This window comes from Saimiri boliviensis, chromosome 17, assembly GCF_048565385.1.
Source record: "Saimiri boliviensis isolate mSaiBol1 chromosome 17, mSaiBol1.pri, whole genome shotgun sequence".
Classification (NCBI taxonomy): Eukaryota; Metazoa; Chordata; class Mammalia; order Primates; family Cebidae; genus Saimiri; species Saimiri boliviensis.
In genome coordinates, this window is record NC_133465.1 from 70,944,584 (window position 1) to 70,969,890 (window position 25,307).

The window sequence follows — 25,307 nt, forward strand, 5'->3', positions numbered from 1 at the left end:
GGAGTCCGAGACCAGCCTGGGCAACATGGCGAAACCCCTTCTCTGCTGCAAATGCAAACATGAACTGGGCGTGTTGGCAAGTGCCTGTAGTCCCCGCTGCTTGGGAGGCTGAGGCAGGAGGACCGCCTGAGCTCAGGAGGCAAAGGTTGCAGTGAGCCAAGATTGTGCCACTGGACTCCAGCCTGGGCGACAGCACGAGACCCTGTTCCAAGAAAAAATAAAAGATCCAAGGGGAAACTGAGGTGCAGGCAGCACCCCTGGCTTGTGCCCCTAAACCAGAGACTCTTCTGGCTTGGGTGCTAAGCCTGGGTCCCAGTTCCCTGGAAACTGTGGCGAGTGTGTATGATCATTGTCTCTGGAGAGGAGGCACAACCCCGGATTGCGTCTTCCTAGGACGGGGACTGGCTGCGCACACAGTTGGTGCCTCATAAGCGCGTGTGAATCGCAGAGGTGGTGAGGCCAGCACACGGAGAGGTGAGACCAGCCCCTGGAGTGGCGGTGTGCAGAGTGCTATGGCAGGTATTTGCACGTGGGAGTCTCTCCGCCTCCACCCCGGCCCCTGAGCGTGGGGACTGGGGACCATGTCTGCAAGTGCCTGGCACGGTTGCTGCCCAGGGCTTAGAGGGCGGAGGAGGAGCCCTAGTCTGTGCACACTCCACCACCATGGGCTCCAGGGGCCCAGGCCAGGCCCCTTGCTTTTTGCTAGTTCCCTGCCATAGGGAGACCCTGTGATGGCCACTCAGGAGATGGGGGGCCAGGACGACAGGGGAGTGACTCCAGGCCAAGACTGTGGCCCCTGTTCCCAGTCCCCAGGGAGACCGAGGGTCACCCGCTGTTATGAGGAAGAGGACACCGGGCTGGCCCTGGCCCAGGGTGGGCAGCTCTAGTTTCACTCCTTGGCTCCGAGCCCCTGAGGCAGGTGCAGGAGCCGGGCAGGCACAGTGAGCAGGGCCCAGTGCCCCTCAGGCTCCGGGGAAGGGGAGCATCCAGGCAATCCAGGGCAGAAGGTGCTGGGGACAGGTGTGACCACTTCCGGTCTCTCCCAGCGTGCTGGCCTCGTCCTCTCGCAGATTCTAAGGGCCACCGCTGGAAGCATGGGGTGGACATCGTCCCATCAGCCTCCTGGATCCGTACCCATAAAGACCCCGAAGTGAGGTGAGGTGGCTTCACTCCAGCTCACAGCAGAGGAAGGAGCAGCCCCAGGGCCCAGTGACCTGCTCAGAGCACACAGGAGTGCTGGGGCCAGGACGGTCCGAGGCCTCTGACCCTGCCCACTTCTGCAGGGCTGCACAGGCGCTGTGTTCCACCCTCCGCAGTGGGCAGTGGCCCCGTGGGCGTCATGCTGGGGCCTGAGCAGCATGGCCAGAGGCCGGCCTGGACTGCAGGCTGCGGGTGGGGTCCTTGCTCGGCTCCTGGCAGCAGGAGTCAGAGAAGTAACTGGATCCAGCAGAGGGCCCGGCGGCCACTGAGGCTGCGGCCAGCGATCGGGTTGCAGCAGTGCTGGGCGGCTTCTGCATCGGGAAGGGCCGGCGGGGCCGGGAGCCCACACGGGGCTCGGAGGAGGTGGGCAGGAACGAGAGAGGCCAAGAGGTGCGGGGCCATGAGGAGGGGCGCCGGGCCCACGCTGTGAGGAAAGGGGGTCGACCCTGCTCCCCAGCCCTGCAGGCCCTCAGGCTCTGCCCTCTGCAATCCGGGAGTGGCTGAAACCCAAGCTGGGGGGAATGAAAGGCGCCGCTCCTAAGCCGCACGTCTCTGATCCGCCCTCCCCGCCCGCCCTCTGCTGCCCACTGGCCCTCTAAGAGCTGCCCAGGCGGCTGCAGCTGCGGGTCAGAGGCAGGTCAGAGCAGGCAGCGGATCTGACCCATGACGCCCGCTGGGTCTGGGGGCCACGGGCCAGCCGAGCGGAGCCAGGCTTCTGGGGGACTGTGGGGGCCGTGAGCACTCAGGGGCAGCACCCCAGGCCCCTCCGGGGACCGGCCAGCCTGAAGATGCCGACCAACGGCCTGCACCAGGTGCTGAAGATCCGGTTCGGCCTCCTCAACGACACCGACCGCTACTTGACAGCCGAGAGCTTCGGCTTCAAGGTCAATGCGTCGGCGTCCAGCCTCAAGAGGAAGCAGACCTGGGTGCTGGAGCCCGACCCCGGGCAGGGCACGGCCGTGCTGTTCCGCAGCAGCCACCTGGGCCGCTACCTGTCGGCCGAAGAGGACGGGCGTGTGGCCTGCGAGGCGGAGCGGCCGGGCCGTGACTGCCGCTTCCTGGTCCTGCCGCAGCCGGACGGGCGCTGGGTGCTGCAGTCAGAGCCGCACGGCCGCTTTTTCGGGGGCACTGAGGACCGGCTGTCCTGCTTCGCCACGGCCATCTCCCCGGCGGAGCTGTGGACCGTGCATCTGGCCATCCACCCGCAGGCCCACCTGCTGAGCGTGAGCCGGCGGCGCTACGTGCACCTGTGCCTGCAGGAGGACGAGGTGGCAGCAGATGGCGACGTGCCCTGGGGCGTGGACGCCCTCCTCACCCTCATCTTCCAGAGCCGGCGGTACTGCCTGAAGACCTGTGATAGCCGCTTCCTGCGCAGCGACGGCCGCCTGGTCTGGGAGCCCGAGTCCCGGGCCTGCTACACGCTGGAGTTCAAGGCGGGCAAGCTGGCCTTCAAGGACTGCGACGGCCGCTACCTGGCACCCGTGGGGCCTGCTGGCACCCTCAAGGCTGGCCGGAACACGCGGCCGGGCAAGGATGAGCTCTTTGACCTGGAGGAGAGTCACCCGCAGGTAGTGCTGGTGGCTGCCAACCACCGCTATGTCTCTGTGCGCCAAGGTAAGGGGGCACAGACGGTGGCCTCCTGAGGGCTGCTGGGAACCCTTGCATCAGGGAGGAGGCCGTGGGGGTCTCTCCAGGAGTGGCATCCTGTCTATGTGTGTTCCCATGTCTGTTGTGAGCTGGGGGTCAGAGGGGACATGTGTGGCCCTCACAGTGCAGGCAGGTGGGCCTTGGGCCATGCCTGGGGGCCCCCACTGAGGGGTGGTGGCTTCAGGGTCAGAGGCTAGGCGTCCCGGCCTTTCTCAGGACAGCTGGAGAATGTCTCGGCCAAGCCCTGGGCAGCTGCGCAGTCTGAGATTGGAGAGGTATGGGTCCGGCAGGGCAGTGCCCAGCAGGGGCAGGGGGCACACAGCCAGGCCTCGTCCCACGAGGGGCATGTGGGCAGGAGGCTGTGGGAGCCCCATTTCTCCCGTTCTCTTCCTTCACCCCACATTCTGGACTTTAAAGGAATTTGGGAGGGGCCGGGGCAGGGCGGGGAGCCGGTGGTAGGGAAGGGACAGCACCACCACGTGCCCGACTAGTGGAGCCTTGTGTCGCCCCAGGAGTAGGGGGCTTCAGGTCAGCTCCAGTGCTGGAGGACACTGGGGCACACAGCCTCATCCTTGTTGGGGAGGAGCCTCCCTGCTCAGTGGGCGTGGCCCTCCCCGTTTCCCGGGTCACCAGTACCCTCCCCGCGTGACTCCCTCTGCCACCTGTGGGGTGAACCCCAGCAGTCCCTCCTTCTCCACAAGCAGGCTGAGCTCTGGGGGAAGACCCTGGCCCAGGCAGTCACGGCCCTCTGGGCTCCTGGCTCCATGTGCCCCAGAGTGGCAGGCCACACCCCCGGGGCTCTGAGCTGGTCTGAAGAGGCGAGGTGGGGAGAGCTGGGTGCATGGAACTCCTTCTCCTGACTCGGGCCTCTCCAGACCAGCACCAGCTGGGCAAAGAGAGCTCCCCATCTCCCGGCAGCTCCCAGGTGCCCCCCAAGCCCCCGCCCTGACGGAAGTCCAGGCCCCCTGGACACACTGATACTCTGGGGCCAGATGGCAGAGGCCCCACCCTGAGCACCGAGAGCAGAACTTGGCTGTGGCTTCAGGGGCCCTACCACTGCAGTCAGTGTCCTCGGGCCTGTCCCAGTGGTGACAGGGTCCCAGGAGTGAGGGTTAGACTGTGGATGCCCAGCCATGGCCCTCCTTCCCATCACAGCCCACAGCCCAGCTGCAGTGCCCGCTGGCCTGGGCCTGGGTGCATGGCAATCCTTAGGTGGTTAAAGGGGGTAAGTGGGACAGTGGCAGTGAGAATTCTTCCTCCATGAAAGCCAAAGACATTGGACTTTTTTTTTTTTTTTTTTTTGAGATGCAGTTTCGATCTTGTTGCCCAGGCTGGAGTGCAATGGTGCAATCTCGGCTCACCGCAACCTCCGCCTCCTGGGCTCAGGCAATTCTCCTGCCTCAGCCTCCTGAGTAGCTGGGATTACAGGCACGCGCCACCATGCCCAGCTAATTTTTTGTATTTTCAGTAGAGACGGGGTTTCACCATGTTGACCAGGTTGGTCTCGATCTCTTGACCTCGTGATCCACCCGCCTCGGCCTCCCAAAGTGCTGGGATTACAGGCTTGAGCCACCGCGCCCGGCCGACATTGGACTTTTAAGCATTCGTATGTGGACAGCTTCTGATGAAGCCTGAACGGTGGGCATGGCAGTGGCCATGGCATTGGTGGCAGAGATGTGACGTGGACAGTGGTGTGGAGTTGGACGTGAGGGTGTGGTGACAGTGTGGTGGCAGTGATGTGTGACGTGGATGGTGGTGTGGAGTTGGACACGAGGGCATGGGGACAGTGTGGTGGCAGTGGCAATGACGATGGTGGTGGTGGTGGAGGGTTGGGGGCTGTGTGGACCACTCTTGAGTCTCTTAATCTTCAACCACCCTGCATCTGCCCCTGTTGTCCCTTTGAGGGGAGAATCCCCTACTAAAGACCAGCTCCCATCTCCCACTTTAGAAGCAGGAAATGACAGCCAGTCACCTCCCTCTCTGCCTTGCAACCGGGCTGAGGGCCATGACCTGGCCACCAGGTGTTTCAGGCCCTCGCTTGGCGGCCGGTGTTGTGGGAGCGGGCTGTGGCATCTCAGTCCTGGGGCTGGAATTCCCAGGCGAGGCAGCCACAGTGTGGGTACTGCCCCAGCACCGCTACTGCCCAGTGGGCCTTCATGGAGGCGTCTCCCTGGCTGGGTGGCCCCTGAGCCTCTTCCCCAGAGGGCTGTGAGCACCCAGCTTGCGCGGTGTCTCCATCAGCTGGAGCCTGCTCATTTCTGCTGACAGACAGCACAGCAGGCAGAGTCTGATGCTGCCGGTAACAGAAAACTGGCCACAGACTGGCTCAAGCTGTGACACCGATCATCTAAAATGGAGTGCAGAGGCCCTGGCCTTGGTGGGCTCCCAGGCGGCCACCAGCGCCAGCTCAGGGCTTCCCCGGAGTCCTCTGTTCTCACCTTGTGGCCAAACCACCCTCCAGGGTCAGCTCTGACCTCAGCCTGACACCCTCGCGGTCATAATGTGGCTGCTGGTGTTCCAGGCCTTACATCCAGGCAGGACAAAGTCCAGAGAAAAAAGAGGCACTGGCTCTGCTTGTGTCTTCTCAGGAGTAGGAAACTTCTCCCCTAAATCCTAGTAGACATTGCTTCATGCTCATTGGCCAGAACTGAGGGTCCCCCAGCTGCTCAACTAGCCTCTTTGGAGGGGCCTAAAACCGGCGTTGCCTGGACCAACGCGGACTCCGGCTCTCTCCTACTTTGAGGCGGTGTCCCTGGATGCAGATGGCGGAGTGAGTCAGCCCTGGACAGCATCCTGTCTGAAGGAGGTGTGGGGCAACCCTGGGGAACCAAAGTGCTGGCCGAGGAGGCCCCGTGGCGGCGGGAGCCCTGCGATGCTGTGGCTTCACACCTGCTTTTCCTTCAGTGCCCGCAGGGACGGCACTGCCACGCCCCTCATGGGCGCCTCCTCTGAGGGCTCCTGCTGCCCTGGGCACCGTGTCCGTGTTCCCCTCCACTGGGCCTAGGCAGGCTCCAGGGATGTGGCAGCTGCTCTTAGCTCAGTATTTGCCAGGATCTAGAGCTGGTGGTAGTGGGGACGCTAGCATGAATGCTGGGCCACGATTTGGGGGACATGCTGGCTGCTCCTCTGCATCTGGTCAGTGAAGGGTGTGATGGAGACCCCAGCCTGGGGCATGAGGGGCAAGCCTTGGAGTTGGCAGAAGGCAACAGGTGCTAGCTTCCCTAGGTTAGCCACAGCCTGGCGCTCTCCTCCCTTCGGGACAGCGTGCGGTGGGATCTGGCCCCATCTTCAGGCCCCATGGGGCTCTGCCCACCACTCCCTCCTGGTCCCCCAGCTGGACAGGCCGCCAGAGTCCCTGGGCCTCTTGGGGGGCTCTGCAATCTGCCACACCACCCAGGGCTGGTTGCCATGGAAACAGGGAAGTGGTTTGTGGGAGGAGCCAGGGACTCAGTTCACAGAAGATGCTGGAGAGGCTCTGGTGCCTGCTGTCCCCACACTGGGCATGAGTGTCCCTCCATCCCCTCGCAGGGACCCCAGATGGAGGCAGGGGCAGTCTTATCCTCCCCCATAGCTCCTAGAGACCAAGCATAGGTGGTTGGGGAAGCTGCAGAAGTAAGAGGGACCAGCTCCTGCCTGGTGCCCATGGATGCCCTATTCCCATCCCCATCCTCACCATCCCCATCATTAGGTCCTGGCTGTGCCCACCCAGCAGCTTAGGGTGAGTTATAAATAGAGGCTGGTGTAAGCCTTGGCTCAAGAGAGCAGATTAGCAGCTGATTACTGATTAGCAGAGAGTGGGGGCTGTGCCAAGTAGAAGGGCCTGAATCCTGGGGGTGTGGAGGGAGGTCATGACTCCCTTGGGGACAGTGTGCAGGGTCCACAGATGGCACATATGGCCCCAGGGCAGGGTTCCCAGGCTCTCCGAGAGGTGCCTTCCAAATCTTCTCAAATCAAGCGGGTTCTAGATGAGATCCCCTTCTGGCTTCAAGGGTGCCCCCAAAAGCATGCCTCCCGGTCCCCTGCTCCCTACTCAGGAGAGGCGTGAGGGGCTTCCCCATCTCCTCCCTCCAGGGGTCAACGTCTCAGCCAATCAGGATGAAGAACTAGACCATGAGACCTTCCTGATGCAAATTGACCAGGAGACAAAGAAGTGCACCTTCTATTCCAGCACTGGGGGTTACTGGACCCTGGTCACCCATGGGGGCATTGAGGCCACAGCCACAGAAGTGTGAGTGCACACACCCCTCCCTCCTCCACCATCCCCATTACCACCATCACCACCCCCAACACCTGGGTCAGCACCATTCACATCCCCATCCCCACCATTTCCATCCCCATCTTCATCCGCATCCCCATGATCCCCATCCGCATCCCCATCCCCATCTTCATCCCTATCCCCATCCCCATGATCCCCATCCCCATCCCCACCATCCCCACCATCCCCACCATCCCCACCATCCCCATCACCATCCCCACCGCCATCCTTATCACTACCATCCCCATCACCACCTTCATCCCCATCCCCATCCCCATCCCCATCCCCATCCCCATCCCCACCATCCCCACCATCCCCATCCCCACCATCCCCATCACCATCCCCACCGCCATCCTTATCACTACCATCCCCATCACCACCTTCATCCCCATCCCCATCCCCATCCCCATCCCCATTCCCGTAACTTCCACCACCATCACTGCCTCAGAGATGACCTCCATAGCAGCTCAGTCAGGGAGGAAAAGCCACTGGGGGTGGTAGCTCCTGATGGTGGTAGATGTGCCAGTGGAGGGCAGGCTCCTGTCCCAGTCCTTGGAACCTGAGGAGGATGGGGAAGTGAGACCCTGCACCCCCATCTCCTGCTGCCCTGAGACCTTTCGCTGCTCCCTCCAGTTCCCCTGACACCATGTTTGAGCTGGAGTGGCGTGGCCGGCGAGTGGCACTCAAAGCCAGCAATGGGCGCTATGTGTGCATGAAGAAGAATGGGCAGCTGGCGGCCATCAGCGACTTTGTGGGTGAGCACTCTGCCTGCCAGGGAGTGGGGCAGGGGCTGTCTCCACCCAGGGACAGCATCTGCCGGAAACCCCACCTCCACCAAGAGCTGGACCCTCCCCAGCCCACGGAACAGCTGCTGCCGTGGCAGTCACACTTGCTGGTCCACAGAATCCATCTTGGCAAGGGAAACAGTTAGGTCTGAGTGTCCTCATGGGAGTCTCCTTATCTCCACTGCACATTCGGGAACCCCCTAGCTACCTTGCCAAGGCCGCACATCAGGCAGTGCCAGGTCTGGGCCCCCAGATCTGGGGGTGGTGCTTCCCAGGGGCCCACCTCGCCCGGCCCGGACGGGGAGGGTGACAGGAGGGGCGGCGCAGCAGACGCTCTCCCCGCCAGGCAAGGACGAGGAGTTCACCCTCAAGCTCATCAACCGGCCCATCCTGGTGCTGCGCGGCCTGGACGGCTTCGTCTGCCACCGCCGCGGCTCCAACCAGCTGGACACCAACCGCTCGGTCTACGACGTCTTCCGCCTGAGCTTCAGCGACGGCGCGTACCAGATTCGAGGTGCGCGGCGGGCCCGGCGGGCGCGAGGCACGGGTGGCGACGGGCAGGGGGACACCGCGCCGACGCCGTGCCCTCCCGCAGGCCGCGGCGGCGGGTTCTGGTACACCGGCAGCCACGGCAGCGTGTGCAGCGACGGCGAGCGCCCCGAGGATTTCCTCTTCGAGTTCCGCGAGCGCGGCCGCCTGGCCATCCGCGCCCGGAGCGGCAAGTACCTGCGCGGCGGCGCCTCGGGCCTGTTGCGCGCCGACGCGGACGCCCCGGCCGGGCCCGCGCTCTGGGAGTACTGAGGCCGCGCATCACAGCGGGTCCGTCCCGCAGCTGCGCGTGGGCTCCGGGGCGCCGCGGGGGGGGCTGCGGCTGGGAGTGGAGGGGCCCGCCGTTCTCCCCAGAGCACCCAGAACCTCCCCGTGCCCAAGGACTGCGGCCCAGGAGGTGGCCTCGTGGGCGGGCGGGGTGACCCAAGCCGGTGGAGGTGGGGAGGGAGGGGAGGTCTCGAGGACCTGGGGAGCATGGAGGCTGAGGGTGGGTGGGGTGAAGCCACCTGCACAGACCACAGGTGATCTCACGACACCACGCCTCCCCGGCCCGGGCCCTCAACCCTCCCTAGCCCCTGGCAGCGCCGTCGGTGATCCCTTCCTTCCTTGCACGCTGCTCAAGGCCAAGTCAGTGGCAGAGGGTGGCGGGGAGCCAATCCTGGGGAGGTGGCACCCACAGCAAGAGGAGGAACCGGCTGGGATGCCCCTCCCCCAAGCCCACCGGCCTTAGGGACAAAGAAGGGCAGGGTTCAGTGGGAAGGGGCCGGAACTGTCGCAACCACGTGGGCAAGGCGGGTCCGAGTTAACCCTTGGAGGACCAGGCGCCACCTGGTCCAAGCAGTAGCCCTAGAGCTACGGTTGTTCCCGGTGTGGTGCCTACAGTGTTCCCTGGTGGCAGCCAAGGCTGGGGCAGGAGGGCTGGGGGCACCAGGTGGAACCACAGTGGCTGGCACTCAGCACCTCCAGGCTCTCACCTCAGCAGAGCCTTGGACAGGGTCTCCCAGTACCACCCTGCCTGACTTGGCCTACCACTGTGGGGACCCCACTTCCATCCACATCCACAGCCTGGGGCAAGGCTGGAAGCAGAGGCTAGCTTGTGGAGGGTGGGGTAGGAGGCGAAAGAAACCCTTTTGAACAGGGCATAATGGCCAGGCCTGGAAGGGTGGGCCCCACTGCTGCTGCTGAGGGAGGTGGTGCTCTGCGCAGACACGGTTGCCAGGTGGCGCCTAGTGGGTGCCCGAGAGGAGGATGAGGAAGAGCTGCTCCCACCCCACGTGTGAGCTGGGCTGAGTCATGCAAGGCTACGGTGTTAAGCCAGGATCTGAGCTGGAGCAGGTGGAGAAAGCCCAAAAGGTTGAGAGGCCACCCCTGGCAGCAGGGAAGGGCCTCACATAGGGAGAGCGCGGTGACAAGGGCCCAGGTGTGCACTGAGCAGGTGAGGGCGAGGAGGCCCAGGATGGGCAGCAGGGCCGGCCACAGCATGGTCCACAGGCTCACCGAGCAGCTGACTGTGGACCTGCCACCTGCCTGAGGCCAAGCACTCTCTGAATGCCCAGTGCTGACAGCAGGTCCCCGGGAGGCGCCCGTGAGCTGGAGGCACCGCACAGTCCTGCACGCTCCGGCAGCCGCCCACTGGGTCCCCTCCCTGCCTCTGCAGATGTCCTTTTTGTTTTTCCACGTGACCTGTCCCCTTGGCCCCATCAGGGTCTGTGCTACAGCTTTTTCGGGGCGACTACATGGCACTTGAACCAGGCTCACACAGCAGGATGTGAGGCCGGCAGGCGGGCATGAACATTTTTAAACACACGAGTGCCGAGGCCTCTTCAAGGGCGACCCTGGAGCATGCTGGGGACGCCGTCTCAGACCTGGTGGCCAGCACTGCCTCAGGTCAGGAGCCTGCAGTGCCAAGGACAGCAACCTGCACCCCTGTGGCTCTCCTGGTGTCTGCTCTTTCATGAGCCACAGTGGTGCCCCCACACCCCCTGCACGGCTGAGACTGACAGGGGTGGACAGTGACACTCTGGACAGGCGGCAGCCCCGTGGAAGGCTCCGCAGGCTCCCAGCCTCCTGAGACCTGCTGGCATCCGGCTGGGGGTGGGGAGGTGAGTCCTGCAGGGGACCCAGATCTGTCAGCTCTAGGATCCCTGTGGCCTGTGAAGGTGAGTGGAGGGCTGGCACAGTCCCAGACAGATCCCCCTCCCCCAGGCAGGTGGACACAGGCCCTGCACAGTCCTGTCCACTCACCCAGGGCCTGTTCAGGAGAATTCACGGGCTGGTCTAGCCCCCTCACTCTCCCTGATGCTCAGAACAAGACACGGGCACCAGCACGGGACAAAGCTCAGAGCCAGAGGCACCTGCCCGGAGTGGCAGAGGATGGCCCTGGAGCACGGCAGGATGCTAAGAGGGGCAGGCCCTCCTTAGGAGCATATGCTGCCGCAGGGCTGGGTTACGAGTGTCACCAGCTGAGCCTGCTTCCTGGATGTCAGCCCGGAGGGTGACAAACCCTGACTGGCAGCACCTCATAGGCACCGGGGAAGGGCCTCACATAGGGAGAGCTTGTCGACGAGGGCCCAGGTGTGCACTGAGGAGGTAAGGGTGGGGAGGCCCAGGATGGGCAATAGGGCCGGCCACAGCATGGTCCACAGGCTCACCCAGAAGCTGACTGTGGACCTGTCACTCCTGCCACGTCCCACTCCTCGGAGAGGAAGGCAGGAGCAGCCAGGCAGTGCCCCAGGCCTCCTTGAAGGTGACTGGGTCACAGAGAACGCTTCTTCCCTGGAGGCCACCCCAGTGCTGGGGGCTCCAAGAAGTGCCACAGCTCTGAAGGGACCCCAGAGAGAGGGTGGGAAGGGGTTAAAGAAACCAGCAGAGGCCTGAAGTTTCACAGACAGGGTCATTTGTCACAGCAGAGAAGCGCCTCACGGCTCCCACCCACACTCATCGGACAGTGCCTAGGGTAGGAGGGGCGCGAGCACCCACAGGAGGAAGGATGAGGCCCCCCCCTCCGATGAAAACGCCAGCACCAGGAGCCGGGCAGTAGCCCAGGCTGAGGGAGGAGGCTGGGGGCTAGAGCTCAGGGCGCCCCAGGCCACAGCCCCACCCTGAGTGGCCCTGAAAATAGTGCACAGTGCTGGGTGCAGCCCGGCCGGAGGCCCCTCATTGTTAAGCGTTCCGGCCACAGGCCACCCAGTGGCCCTTCCTTGTGGCTTGGAGCCATGGGCACTTACAGGAGCTGCCTGCGTGGTGCTTTGTGCTTTGGTTTCAGGGAGCACCCTCCCACCTCAGGGTCCCAGAGTGGGCAGCCAGGCAGGTGTGGACAGTGTGACAAGGGTACCATGGGTGCCTGACAGTGCCACCCAGAGGGGCAGTGGTGCTCCTGGTGGAGTGGCAGCGAGTCACAAACCGACCCCAGTCCATACCCCAGAAACCTATTTTTCTGGTGCTTGGGTCCAGAATGTCCCCATCACCTCCTGGCCCAGGGGCTGCTGCGGCAGGAAGGCGGCCGGCCAGGAGGAAGGCGAGTGCAGAGGCCACAGTCAGGAGAGGAGCCACCAGCAGAGGATGCGAAGCTGGACCCGCCAGGTTCACAGCCCGCCTCGGTAGCTCCCAGTCCGGATCTGCTTTGCATTCCACGGCCTCCAAGTACTTCCCTGCTCTCCTCCGGAGCCAGGTCACACCTTCCCCGACCTTCCACAGCTCTGGCCAGGCCCACTCGGCTTTCCTCGAAAACCACTGAGGCCCGGGGGGCTGTTACAGAGTCTGGAATTGCAGCCAGAGCCGTGGCCAGGGCAGCCCCGCGGGGTCACAGCAGGACAAGGCTGGGGTGTCGCAGCTGCCGGTACACCTGCAGCAGCCTCTGGGCGGTGGCACAGGAGCTGGCCTCATCCTCCGTACAGAGCCGGTCACGCAGGGTCTGCACCTCCCGCAGCAATGTCTGCAGTGGAACAGCCGCAGCTCAGGCCCCACCTGGCCCTGGGGACGTCACTGGTGCCTCTGGGGGACCCACCACTTCAGGACCATACTCGGGAAGCGGCAGGTGGTTCGAGGAAGAACCTTCAAACATGGGACACGCAGCCTGGCCTAGACACCGGCCCTCAGGTATGATGAGGGGCAGGAAACAGCCGTGACCATTCAACTCTGCCCCTGGCCCGTGGGAGCCACACTCATGTGCTGTGAGAACTTCACAGACCCCAGGTGACTGAATGGGGGCCTGGTGAGGGGCGCTCCCGGCTACCCAGGTGGGGAGACTGCCTGGGCCAGGTGCTCACCTCGTGGTTGGCGTGGATCTGGCGGAGATACTGCACACGCAGATCAGGAGCACTGGAACCCTGGGCGGCCTGCTCTGTCACCATCGTCTGGGGGGACACGGGACACACTGGAGAGGACGTGCCCTGGCACCTGCCCCCACTTCCCTTGCAGCAGGGTGACTCTCCCTCTGCCCAGCTCTGCCTCCCGGCCTCACCCCACCCAGCACTTGACTGTTTTCCACCCTGCTGTTCACCTCACCCTCCCGCCCTCCAGAGTGGCAGGGCAGAGGCCCTGGCCTGACAGTTTCTTGGAAATGAATTTGTTTCGTTCTTTCCTCTCCACTGCTGTGATCGTCCCTGTCCCCAAGAGCCACACTCTGTGCCCACCCGCCCCGTTCTACCATCCTGGCCTTCAGCCCACTCAGGAGCACAGAGCAGCTGGGAGCTGCCTCCGTGTCTTGTGCGGAGACCCTGGCCTGGCCATTCACTCATTCTTGCAGCACAGCCCACTGTGGGCTGTGGCACCCACTCCCTGGGCTCGGACCCGAATTCCCAGATGGGACCGGGCGTGGTGGCTCACACTTGTAATCCCAGCATTTTAGGAGGCCTAGGCAGGCGAATAACTTGAGATCAGGAGTTTGAGACCAGCCTACCAATATGGCGAAATCGCACCTCTACTAAAAATACAAAGAAATTAGCCGGGTGTGGTGGCAGGAGCCGGTAATCCCAGCTACTTGGGAGGCTGAGGCAGAAGAATCCCTTGAACCTGGGAGGTGGAGGTTGCAGTGAGCAGAGATATCACCACTGTACTCCAGCCTGGGTGATAGAGTAAGACTCTGTCTCAAATAAATACACAAGTAAATAAAAATAAATTTCCAGACGAGCCTGGGCAGTGAGGCCCTGCAGGCCCTAGAGTACAGCAGCTGGGAAGAGACCCCAACACCCTGAGGGGCAGCACTGGCCCGACTGGTTCCCGAAGTGCTGGCAGCCGCAGTGCGCCGGGCAGGGTCCTATGCGTGGAACGGGCGCCTCGCCGTTGGGGGACACTAAGGTCTGTGGCCCGAGCCAAGATCTGTGTCCAGGAGGCAGCAGCAGTGCGTGGGCTCCTCTGGGGTGACTCACGCCCCCCAGATTCACACAGAAGCCCTAGTGCCAGCACTCAGAGCCTGGCTGCACCTGGAAATGGGGTCTCTGCAGATGATCAAGATAAGGTCACTGGGGTGGGTCTGACCCTACACACCTGTGTCCTTGTAAGAGAGAGATCTGGACACAAACCCAGGGCTGGAGCTCTGCTCTCGGTAGGGGACAGGACGTTCTTGGGGACCAGACGGCCCAGTGGACAGAGCTTCCTCTGAAAGAGCAGCCTCCCCCACCAGCCTCCCAGCACTCAGGATGAGACCCCCGAACCCAGGCAGCCCCACTGTGGTGCTGTGAGATCACTGGGGTCACGGTGCCGTGTGACATGCTCGTCAGGGTCATGGCAGTGTCACAGTGCAGGCTGCAGAGTCCTTGCACCAAACGAGAAATCCGGGTCCTGGTGCTGTGTGAGCTGGCATGCTCACTGGGGTCGACCATCGGAGCCACTGGCCGGCGCTGGGTAGAGCCACTGCTCATCGCAGGGCCTGGTCACCAGGCATCACCATGGCGCCCACAGGAGTTGAGCTGGCGTCAGGCCGCAGGCCCTGGGTCTCAGGCTTGGGCAGGCCTGGGCATGCAGATCAATAGCAAGCCTGGGTGCAGCGAGGCAGGGACCACCCCTGACAACAAACTCCGAAAACCGTTTCCAGAGTCACTGCAGACCCACTACGGGCCAAAGCTGCACTACAGTCCTAGTGGGCGGGCCTGACAGCTGCCCTGCCAGGGGCACCAGCTTAGACTTTAGCTCGGAACTTTGAGAGCTTCTTCTCAGATCTGGCAGCTGCTGGCCCAAGCTGGCTCTAGGCACAGCATGGAAGCAGCTATTCCTGTGCCAGGGAACCCCGGGGCTGTGAGTGGAGCAGGCTGCAAACTCCACTCTCTCGGCAAAGACGTGTAGGCTCCCAACACCTGGTTCCAGGATCCATGCCCAGGCCACGGCCTCTCCATGCAGCCTCTGCCCAGCCAGGGGAAGGGAAGAAACCTCAGGCTCACCCTACAGGTCACAAATAGAAACCCACTGGCCTGGCAGCCCTGGCAGTGCTTGGACCTGCAGGTGGCTGGGGCGGTGGCACACAACGGCCTCCTGACAGGGTCTGCCCCATGACTCTCATTGCCCACAGCCCCACCGCAAACACCGCACTCAGCCGTAGAGCGGGCATGCATCTTCCAACAGTTCCCTTGTGGGGAGCCGCAGACCCGGAAGCCAGCAGCTACAGGGTCCCATCAAGGACCCCAGCGAGCGACCCACAGACCCTAGCCTCCTTCCTGAGAAGCCCATATACCTGCATGCGCCCGATGACGGCATGGTGCGCCCTGCACATGTCGGCCAGAGAGGAGCTTTCCACTTGAATCTCCACGGCCTGGATGGGCCCTGCTGGGCAGATGTCGGTCATGGCCACCTGCAACACATGAGCTGCCTCACCACCTGCCTGCGGCACTCCCACCTGCCTTGAGGGCTCAAGGCTACATGGGACCCTCCCCAGCTGGCAGCACATGAGGCTTGGGAAGGTCCCAACCCCTGCCCTGGGCTGTGCTATACCCTGAAGGCGGACAGAGCTCAGTACCCTGATCTGGGTTTTTCTACCTGAAGAACCAGCCTCCAACCAATGGCAAGAGCCCGCCTGTGTGCACACAGACGTGTCCAGGAAGACCTCGTCCCTCAGACCAAGGAATCCATGCAGGGCCTTGAGCCAGACTGGGGCCCACTCCAGGAGACCACTGCTGTGCTGCGCCTTGTGGGCAACCTACATGGAGATCCTGCCATGCCCTTGGGGGCCCAGACCCACCCCCCACACTAGGCATCACAGATCATGTCTGCAGCAGGGTTAGGGCACTGGCAGGGGCACCAGGAGCTACCGGGCCTGTCTATGGGATAGCCACCTCTCCCTTAGTAAGTCTGGACTGAGCCAAGCTGGGCAACAAAGAATGGCAAGGACAGGCCAGGAGCCAGGAAGCCAGGCGTATTCGCCATACACAGCACATGAAGTGAGATGCCAGTGTCTCTGTGGCTCTTCCACAGGGCTATCAGCACTGACCCACAGTGCCACCACCAGACCTAGCCTCAGCACTGAAAGGGCTGTGTAGTGGGCAGCCAAAGTACCTGAGGGCCAAGGCTTGATTCCAAGTGTAGGCACTGGGCCGGGTCTGGTGGCTCAAGCCTGTAATCCCAGCACTTTCGGAGGCTGAGGAGGGCGGATCACATGAGGTCAGGAGGTCAAGACCTGGCCAACATGGTGAAACCCCATCTCTACTAAAAATACAAAAATTAGCTGGGTGTGGTGGCGCGCGCCTCCAGCTACTCAGGAGGCTGAGGCAGGAGAATTGCTTGAAACCAGGGAGGAGGAGGTTGCAGTGAGCGGAGATCCAGCCGGGGACTGAACTCCAGCCTCTGTCTCAAAAAAGGAAAAACAAGTGCAGACTCCGAGCCCCGGGCAGCCGTGCCTGTCCTCAGGGACACACGTGACCTGGCAACTGGGTCTACTCTTCGAGAGCCTCTGCAGGTGGGACGTGAGGATCTGCTGGAGGTGATGCTGGCACCAGTCATGAGTTGCTGGAAAGGTGTGCCCGACAGGGGCTGGGGACCAGCAGCGCCACGTGCCGTTCAGCAGCTTCCACGGTGGGTCCCGAGCCCTCTGGCAGTGCAGGGGGTTAGCGGGGGATGAGTGGCGGCTGCTCCTGGGGTACAGGTGTCACCCAGCAGCACTGTGGACCCTGCTATGACTTCAGTATGTGCAGGGGAAAGGGGCCCCTGTGGGGGACAGGGCTGGACAGGGACAGTCCTTGGGGATCTGAGCTGCAAGGCCCTCCCTGCCTGAGTGGGGTCTGCTTGGTGTGAAGGGAAACGGTCACATCAGAGCCCTCTGGAGGGCTGGGGAAAGGCTGCTGGGTCCCGCCCATGGGGAGTGGTCCTCCCACCAGGGGCCCCACTCCGAGAACCGCTGGCGCCCACGCTCGTTTCCCTGAACCCCTGCTTGCCTCTCGGACGATGAGGTGAACGTCAGCGCCATCAGGGGCCACTCCCTGGACCGAAGATAGTGCTCGGGCCGTCACAACATCCACAGCAGCATTCTCAGCCAGGAGCCACTGCAGGGTGGCACAGCACAGGGGCACGCCTGGAGGGGAGGCACCGGGAGAGCTCAGCCCAATCCGACCAAGCGGGATGGCCCCAAGGTTGCCTCCCTGAGCAATCTCAGCATCCCAGCTGCTCACAGCCCCACCCTAAGCTGAGGCGTGGCCAGCTGACCCTGAGAAAGGAAGGAGCTGCTGCCGCTCGACTTTCTCACTGAGCAAGTTCGACGACGGTGGTGGCAGTTACGACCCGTGGAAGGAGAAAACCTCACTTGAGGGGCCTGTCGACGCTGCTGGGGGCTGATGCTAGGAGCAGGAGGATCCACCCCGGCACCAGGCAGAAACACCCCATGGGATGGCTGCGGCTGCCCTCTCTGCACAAGCCCAAATCCAAAAACCATCCACACACCCTACTGCAGTACAACGGTGATGTGCACCTGGGACAGAGGGCCTCATACACACACGGGAGCAAAGGACAGAGATGGGACCACACACTCCATTCGGTGGAGCTCACACACACGCCTGATGAACGGTGCCAGGTTTTGGGGTGAGCACGTCTGACACCCTTCCCAGGTGCCCAAGGTGTGAAGCTCACAGTGTGGCTCCTTTGTGACTCTTCTGTATTTAGGTTATGCTTCCATATATAGGTTTAAAAAACACAATTTAAAAGAAATACACATGGTGAGAGGACACCACATAAGGCCACATCCTAACAGCAGACAGGACGCAAGTGAAGCTCATTTCCTGAGCAGAGCTCGCTGGGCTGGGGGCCAGGCTGCCTCAGGAGCAGCTGGAAGAGGGAGGAACAGCCCATGTCCACAGGCCTGAGGTGGGCGGGGTGGAGTGGCTCACACGGGTAATCCCAGCACTTTGGGAGGCCCAGATGAGAAGATCACTTCCCGTTGCAGTGAGCCACGACTGCACCGCTGCACTCCAGCCTGGCCAACAGAGCAAGGCCCTGTCTCCTAAACAAAAAAGTCCCAAGGACTTGGCTGAGCAAAGCCAATCAGTGCCACTAACCTGAGTGGCCGTCCTCCAACGCAGCCCTGAGCAGCTCCGCTGACACCTTGATGGAGGCCACAGACGGGGGCAGGTACTCAGCCCGCAGGGAGGTGGGTCCTGCTGGCTGGCCACCCGGCTCCCGGCAAGCTTCCAGAAAAGTGGTCACAGGGTCACTCGGGGGGCTGAGCGGGGAGGGGGCCCGTGTGTGTGGCGGGGCCAGGCCAGGGAAGCGCAGGCATTGCAGCATGTCCACCGTGTACCTGCTCAGGGGCAGGCAGACACCTTCTTGCTCAGGCAGCACGTCGGAGGGGCACTCATCTAAAAAGGGGTCCTCAGAGTCCGAAGGGGCCAGGGCTCCGCCCACCACCTCCCTGAGGCTGTAGAAGAGTGTGCAGGACACGGTCACGGGCAGGTCGAGCCCGCCATCCTCACCAGGGCCGAGGGGTAGCGTCACCTCCCGCCGGGTGCCGGGGCCGAGCCGGTCCACGGGGATGGTGTAGGTGATGGCCGAGCAGGCCGAGTCCAGGTCGAGGGCACGGGAGCTGGTGAGCACCTGGATGCACAGGGTCCACCCCTGGTCCAGGGTGAAGTCGCTGCGGTTCTCCAGCACACAGGTGGCCATCAGCACGTCCTGCGTCTGCAGGCGGCTCCAGGTGGTGCTGGTGGTGCAGGAGATGGGCCTGGGACCCGGACCGCTCGACAGCAGTGCACAGCTCACGTTCATGGCCTCGTTGAGGCTTGTCAGGGCCTTGTTCCGCTGGTCAACCGCTTTCTTCAGAAAAGACACTCTGCCAAGGATAGACACGACCCCCAGGAGGGGGGGACACCACAGCACCAGGTGACACATCTTAACTCAGGACTGGTAAGCACTAAATGCGGTGGGGGTGGAGCCACGCCAGAGTGACCCTGCCCAGGAGTCTGGCTCTCCTGGTCCCACCCACACCAATCCTCTCTGGAAGCCACCTCCAGCCATCTGACCAGACCTCTCCTCCTGGGCCACAGGAGGAAAGGGGACAGAAGATGGAGCTGGAGCTGGTGCTGGGGCCTGCCTCGGCTAACTGCCAGGTTCCAGAAAGCTCACCACCCATGTTTAGGCCACGCAGGGGCCAGGTGGAATGTTGCCCCACCCTCAGCTTCCCCAGATGTTCCTAGAGGGCCTCTTTTCTCACTTGCAGCCTTCAGAGCAATAGGCAGAGGGGTGGCAGGCACTACACAAACAGCCCTAAACCACAGGGACCTGGAGTGGCAGGCCCTCACCCTTGTGTCCCCGGTGGTCATGTGAGGGGTGCAGGGGCACTACACACTCTGTGTTCTCTCTGAACATCCCAAGGCCGGCGCTGCGGGAGGAAAGGCACGCTGGTCCCATGCTGAGAACAGGAAGGGTGAGGACTCAGCAGGGGATGTCTCCTGTGCCCCACTAGGGAGAAAGTGTGGGGTGCTGGGGGCGGTCCCGGCTCATCTTCCAGAGGCAGGCAGCTGGGCAGCCTGTCATCAGTGTGACGCCTGAGGCTCTCGAGACATCTCAAGAGGACGAATAATGGCAGGGCATGGTGGTTCAAGCCTGTAATCCCAGCACTTTGAGAGGCCAAGGCAGGTGAATCACTTGAACCCAGGAGTTCAAGACCAGCTTGGGCAACGTGGTGAAACCCCATTTCTACTAAAAATACAAAAATTACCCAGGCATGGTGGCTGGCGCCTGTAATCCCAACTATTTGGGAGGCTGAGGCAGGAGAATTGCTTGAAGCCGAGAAGAGAACGTTACAATGAACAGTGATCGCGCCACCGCACTCCAGCCTGAGTGACAAAATGAAACTCCCTCTCAAAAGAAGAGGCCAAGAAATGGCCTGGCCCGGCCCATCGGCACCCGAGGACTCCCAGACCCAGGATGAACGCGTACAGGGACACGACCTCCAGAGGATGCCGTGCCAGCCTCTGCCCGGCCTGAGCCCAGCTGCTCACCTCTCAAGAGACACTGCCCGGCCTGAGCCCAGCTGCTCACCTCTCAGAGATGTTGCCCAGCCTGAGGCCTCAGAGACATTGCCCGGTCTGAGCCCAGCTGCTCACCTCTCAGAGATGGTCCCCGGCCTGAGCCCAGCTGCTCACCTCTCAGAGACGCTGCCCGGCCTGAGCCTAGCTGCTCACCTCTCAGAGACGCTGCCCGGTCTGAGCCCAGCTGCTCACCTCTCAGAGATGTTGCCCGGCCTGAGCCCAGCTGCTCACCTCTCAGAGACACTGCCCAGCCTGAGCCCAGTTGCTCACCTCTCAGAGATGTTGCCCGGCCTGAGCCCAGCTGCTCACCTCTCAGAGACACTGCCCAGCCTGAGCCCAGCTGCTCACCTCTCAGAGACACTGCCCAGCCTGAGCCCAGCTGCTCACCTCTCAGAGATGTTGCCTGGCCTGAGCCCAGCTACTCACCTCTCAGAGACGTTGCCTATCCCAGACAGCAGCTCCTTAATCCTCCGGCCTGCACTCTCTGCGGTCATCCTGGTTGAGCCAGGCACCTCTGACTCCAGGTCCAGCGTGCAGGTCAGCAGGCGGCCTTTGGCAGACAGGGCCAGGAGCTCGGTGCCACCTGGTGACGGATACACATGGAGCCTGGTCAGCAGGCTGGGAGGGGTAAGCAGCCTAACATTTGGTGGTTTCCCTGGGCTCCAGGACAGAAGTTGGCAGAAGGCCAAGGCCGGTGTACAGTGAGGAAGAGAAAGTCTCGAGACGGACACAGGCGCTGTCTGCACGCCGGGTTTCGGTCGGTGGCCCCAAGCCTCCCCATCTCTGACTCCATCCGCAGCCGCCTCTTCTGCAGTGGACAGTCTGGCTTTTCCCTTCGAAGTCCTTCTCTCCTACTGTGTATTTTCCATGGCAAAATTTCTTAGCATGCTCATAAAGTGAGTATACTCAGGAAAAACCGCACCGGTGGGGTAGGGAGTGGCTCTATTCCTTTCACCCCAGCATTGGGCACACCCAAGTGAAACCCTCTCTGGCTTTTTCTGTGGAAAACCCAAAACTAGAGCTCTATGATGCTATCTGTCTTCGATCCAGAGCAGACTCACAGGCCGCACTGTGACACAAGCAGGCGTGTGCAGCCTGTGGAAGAATGGCAAGTCCAGAACAGACCTCCCTCGGCACACAGGACCTGCTGAGGAGGCGCTTGTGGTGCACCCCAAGATTCAGTTTCCTCTGAGTCCACAGCCAGCCGGCAACGCACTCAGCCCCTACCAGGCAGAGGGCCACACCCTAGATCCCCCAAAGGCAGAGCAACACGAGACCCACCACCAGCCCCTGTCAGCCTTGCAAAAGAACAAGCCCAGGAGAGGAAGGCGGCCTGATGGCAGAAGACAGCCAAAAAGCAGGCTCCACCCTGGAGTCCCCTCCTGCATTTCAGACAGCCGCTCGTACCTTCCTGCATCCTGGGAGACACGGACAGCGAGATGACGCTGCAGATGCCCAGGCTGGCTGGGCACAGCACGGGAGGCAGGCCTCCTGGGCCTTCATCGGGCTGCTCAGCGCTCAGCGGGGTGCTTCCCCGAGACAGATCCACCACGCAGAGGTTGGAAGGGGTGCTGTAGTACACGAGGCCACCCCTGCCACAGGCGGCACAGAGCACAGGGCCTGGGAGGTGGTACTCCCGCAGCTCAGGCAGCAGCTTCCCGGACTCATCCCAGCTGGCCTTGATGGCCAGCATCCGGCCCTGGTGACCAAGGGCCACCAGGCAGTCAGAGTGCACATCCTCGTCAGGCAGCAAATTCTCTGCAGCTTCTGCAGCCTGTGGCTCTGTCTTCAGGGCCCCTATGAAGATGACAGGCTCCTCCAGGTGATGGAGGATCTTGACAAGGCCATTTGGGTCACCAGGGGCTGAGCTGGAGGTGACCAGGGCCTTCAGGATCACACAGCAGAGCTGGCCATCAGGGAGACCACAGAGGACCACAGGTGACTGCAGGAGGGTGGCATCGGCTCCAAAGAGGAGACCAAAGAGGGCGTCCTCCAGTGAGAAGCCCCCGGAGCCCCCGAGGTCGTGTGGGACCCTGGAGCCTGACGGTGACACACAGCACAGCACTGGGAAGAAGTGGGGGGCTGCAGGCTTTCCTGGGACCCCGGCTGGGGGGGTGTAGGTGGACAGCTCCACCTCACCGATCTGGCCTCCTGGCCGGGGGTCCTCCCCTGGAGAGGGCCGCTCAAACAGCTGCATCTTCCACCGGGCAGGGCCCTGCACCAGGGTGACCAGCACACTGTCCAGGACGGTGAATGCGCACAGCGCGGCATCGGGAAGGACGCAGGCATCGGAGTCCACAGGGATCACGGGGCAAGGCTGGGCACTGTCCTCGCTGTCCCTGTCATCCTGGCTCGTAGACCTTCGAGAACAAGGAACACACTGGTCAGGCCTGGGCGCGGGGGGATTCCCAGGTGCTCTTCACAATAACCTGGCGTGGAGCAGGCTGTCTCATGGGTCCCCTCGGCGACCCTCGAGGCTGCTCAGCAGTCCGTCTGCCACGTGGCCTCCCACCTTCCCCAGGGACCCCGCTGGCGCACGGAGGACACGAAGTACCCAGAAAGCACCCAGGCATCCAACGGAATGAGGTACAGGAAGCACCAACGCACCCAAAACCAGCCTGAGCGGGCACCTCTCGGCACAGAACCGGCCGGCCCGGGCCCCGGCTGCCCGCTCTACAGCACGGGCCGCGGGGGCAGCTGCGGGCTCCGCGCCGACCGGGCCGAGCGGCCCCGAGCTCCCCTCCTTCCCACCCGGTGGTCCCCACGCATCAGTGGCTGAGGTCATGGCGCTTTCGCCTTCTCCTCCCGGCCTCGGGGGCGTGTCTCACCAGACAGCGCCCGGCCGCCAGGGCCCACCGTGGGCGGGCCGTCTGAACCCCGCCGACTATGGACGGGGCGACCCCTCCAGGAAGGGCGCCGGGGGGCCGGGGCTCCGGGCGCGGGGCGGGGGCGGCGGGCCCCGCGGGTCCCGTACCTGCTCCCGCCCGCGCGGCCCGGCGACAGGCAGTAGAGGCCCCTCCGGGCGCACAGCGCGTACAGCAGCCTGCGCGGCGCCAGCAGCTCCAGGTGCCACACCGGGTCGGGGAACCGGAACGCCGCCTGCGGACCGGGGCGCGCGTCAGGCCGACGGGGCGCGCGGGCCCGCGGTCTCCGTGTCCGCGCGAACCGCCGCCCCCGCCCGGCCCCTCCCGTCCCCGCGGGCCGGCGCTCACGGTCAGCAGCCCGCCCTCCCGGTCGCACACGTAGACGAGCTCCCTCCCGGTGGACAGGAAGACCTCCGCCTCGTGGCACAGCACGCGGGGCCTGCTCGCCGCCAGGCCCCCGAGAGGCCAGCCGAAGCCCGCCAGGTAGCGGACCCGCGGCGCGGCGCCGGCCATCGTGCGCGCGGGCCGGTCAGGCTGAGGAGCCCGGGCGGCGCGGCGGCGGCTCCGCCTCGGAGCGCTTTACGGCAGCCCGCCGCGCGGCGCGACCTCCGCCGTAAAGCGGTCCGCGGGGCCGGGGGCGGGCCGCGGTGGCCGCGCCGCTGGGACTCGCCGGGCGGCGCGGCGTCCTCCCGAGAGGCTGCGGCACCGCGCGTCGGGGTCGGTCCGGCCGGGTCGGTGGACGCCCTCGGTGGCTCCATGGCCCCGGCTGCTGCACGGGTTCCCCGGCGTGGGGGAACGGGGCCCGGCCGAGCAGAGGTTGCTCTCGGGCGGGGCGCGATCCCGCTCCCTTCGGGCGTCTCCCGGGAGCAGGGCTCCGCTCCTCGGGCTTCTGCGTCAACCCCTGGATTCTCTCGGAGGGCGGCTGGATCCAGGCGGGAACGCGGCGGGGCAGCGCCGGCTCTGCCCCGTGCTCCGCGAGCCGCCCCCGGCCGCCCCCACGTGCGCGGCCGAGCGGTGTCAACCAGCTTAGGTGGAAGCGCGTCTCTGCCTCCGTGGCTGAACACGTGGGGACAGCGAGTACACCAATGGGGTTTCCGGGTTGGGAGCAGAGGACAACAAAGGAAATGACTGTGAGCCAGGGCAAGACACCTCCGCCCTCGCGCTCCGGGGCAGCTCTGCGTGTCCTCCGGGAGACAGGTACTGACCAGACGACGTCCGTGGAGGGGCCTGCAGCACGGACACCTCCACGCCCGGAAGAGAGCGAGCCAGGCCCACCATTCACAAGTGAAAGACCAAGGAACCCCGCCCCTGGCCCACCTCCTTCCGTTTAAAAAGCCAATCTGAAAAGCGCCGAGGCCAGACACCCTTGAGGGAGGCTCTAGGGGCAGGGCTGCAAAACTGGGTTGGGAAGTTAGGCAGACGTCGTGAAGTCCGGGTGCACCAGTCGGAGCACAAGGCACCACGTGTAAACGTCCCGACCCCTCCCTCTTCGTGGTTGGGGTGGGGACTGACCCTAACCATAACCCCAACCGGCATATCTGATTCTGGGTGTTGGGTTGGATTCAAGTGTGGCACTTGGAGTCAGTTTCTTGCTCCTCTCTCCTCGCCAGGACTGTTCTGAAGGTGTTTGGGCTGGAAATGCTGTCTTCGATGCTGGGGGCTGGGGAGAGGAGGGCCGGCGCAGCCCACTTGGCCTTCAGAGTCAGAAAGTGCAGATCCCCCGTCCTTGTGAATTTCCCTGGCAGAGATTCTCTGCTGGTCTTCTGACCGATAGTTTTCACCCTCTGAGGCCTGTGAGTCATTCGCTCACATACGCTAACTCCCATCCAGTCCTCCCAGGCCATCTCTTCCACACGGAACGAAATATGCCAAGACTGTCCTGGAGGAAAAGATGACAATCACGTGGAGGAGGAAGCGGAGGCGGGAGGAGGCCCGCTAAACCAGCAGCCTCAACGTGCAGTTTACTCCATTCTGTTCCGGTGGCTGGCAGGCTCTTGACCCCACGCCAAGCCCAGCTTCTCTTCTCTGCAACAAGATTTATGATCAACAGTCATGAGGGGGGGCCTCAAGCATGGATCCCAGAGGAAAGGGGGCGAGTCAGACACCAGGAAAGGACTGCTGCCGGGCTGTGCCGCGCCCCACCTGTGTTTGCCGAAGGGTGACGGGCTGAAGGAGCCTCTCTGCTGTGGGTGTGAAAAGTGCACACACGCCTGGCGGAAGCCTTGAGACAGCAGAGCCGGCCGCTGGACTCTGCATTTCTATGCCCAACTGGGAGGTGCATCTCCCTAAGGACAAATTATACGAAGGAGTCTAACAATTTAGAGTCAGACTGAGGGGAGAGAAACCACAGAACTTCAGCCTGTGCTGAGGGTGAGGGGGGCCCACTTGACGGACCTCTCCCCAGAGCAGCACAGCCCAGTGACAACAGACCAGAAAGGTGGGGTGGGGACCCACCTTCTTTTTTTTGAAACAGTCTCACTCTGTCCCTGAGGCTAGAGTATAGTGGTGCAATCTTGGCTCACTGCAGCCTCAACACCCCAGTCTCAAGCCAGCCTCCTGCCTT

The 25,307-nt window shown here is 63.3% G+C and overlaps 2 protein-coding genes across 7 annotated transcripts; one reads left to right on the plus strand and one right to left on the minus strand.

The window, feature by feature from the left end:
• Positions 1-1,988: 1,988 nt before the first annotated feature.
• FSCN2 (fascin actin-bundling protein 2, retinal) lies at positions 1,989-8,690 on the plus strand. Of its 2 annotated transcripts, none has more exons than XM_039475853.1 (5): positions 1,989-2,814; positions 6,919-7,075; positions 7,736-7,861; positions 8,163-8,401; positions 8,483-8,690. In XM_039475853.1, the coding sequence occupies exons 1-5, from the start codon at positions 1,989-1,991 to the stop codon at positions 8,686-8,688; spliced, it is 1,554 nt and encodes a 517-aa protein (XP_039331787.1). In that variant the 3' UTR covers positions 8,689-8,690. The 2 variants fall into 2 exon arrangements, with proteins under 2 accessions (XP_039331787.1, XP_039331788.1); XM_039475854.2 differs by having other exon boundaries at positions 7,736-7,857; positions 8,234-8,401.
• Positions 8,691-11,310: 2,620 nt separating this feature from the next.
• FAAP100 (FA core complex associated protein 100) lies at positions 11,311-24,039 on the minus strand. 5 transcript variants are annotated; one of them, XM_039475849.2, is made up of 9 exons: positions 23,093-24,032; positions 22,855-22,979; positions 21,288-22,240; positions 20,307-20,463; positions 17,910-18,679; positions 16,797-16,933; positions 15,104-15,220; positions 12,705-12,791; positions 11,311-12,370 (listed from the first exon to the last, which is right to left on the minus strand). In XM_039475849.2, the coding sequence occupies exons 1-9, from the start codon at positions 23,255-23,257 to the stop codon at positions 12,239-12,241; spliced, it is 2,643 nt and encodes an 880-aa protein (XP_039331783.2). In that variant the 5' UTR covers positions 23,258-24,032; the 3' UTR covers positions 11,311-12,238. The 5 variants fall into 5 exon arrangements, with proteins under 5 accessions (XP_039331783.2, XP_039331782.2, XP_039331781.2 ...); XM_039475848.2 differs by lacking the exon at positions 11,311-12,370 and having other exon boundaries at positions 12,706-13,755; positions 23,093-24,037; XM_039475847.2 differs by lacking the exons at positions 11,311-12,370; positions 12,705-12,791 and adding an exon at positions 13,662-14,775 and having other exon boundaries at positions 23,093-24,039.
• Between the last annotated feature and the right edge of the window lie 1,268 nt (positions 24,040-25,307).

What these genes read in the sequence shown, in the direction of transcription:
- FSCN2 (XM_039475853.1), top strand. Translation starts at nt 1,989, where the DNA reads ATGCCGACCAACGGCCTGCACCAGGTGCTGAAGATCCGGTTCGGCCTC. An exon ending in GAGGCCACAGCCACAGAAGT is followed by an intron (nt 7,076 to 7,735) that starts GTGAGTGCACAC and finishes TGCTCCCTCCAG; the next exon opens with TTCCCCTGACACCATGTTTG. An exon ending in ATCAGCGACTTTGTGGGTGA is followed by an intron (nt 7,862 to 8,162) that starts GCACTCTGCCTG and finishes GGTGCTTCCCAG; the next exon opens with GGGCCCACCTCGCCCGGCCC.
- FAAP100 (XM_039475847.2), bottom strand. Translation starts at nt 23,257, where the DNA reads ATGGCCGGCGCCGCGCCGCGGGTCCGCTACCTGGCGGGCTTCGGCTGG. An exon ending in GGGAGGGCGGGCTGCTGACC is followed by an intron (nt 22,980 to 23,092) that starts GTGAGCGCCGGC and finishes CCCGGTCCGCAG; the next exon opens with GCGGCGTTCCGGTTCCCCGA. An exon ending in GGCCGCGCGGGCGGGAGCAG is followed by an intron (nt 22,241 to 22,854) that starts GTACGGGACCCG and finishes TTGTTCTCGAAG; the next exon opens with GTCTACGAGCCAGGATGACA.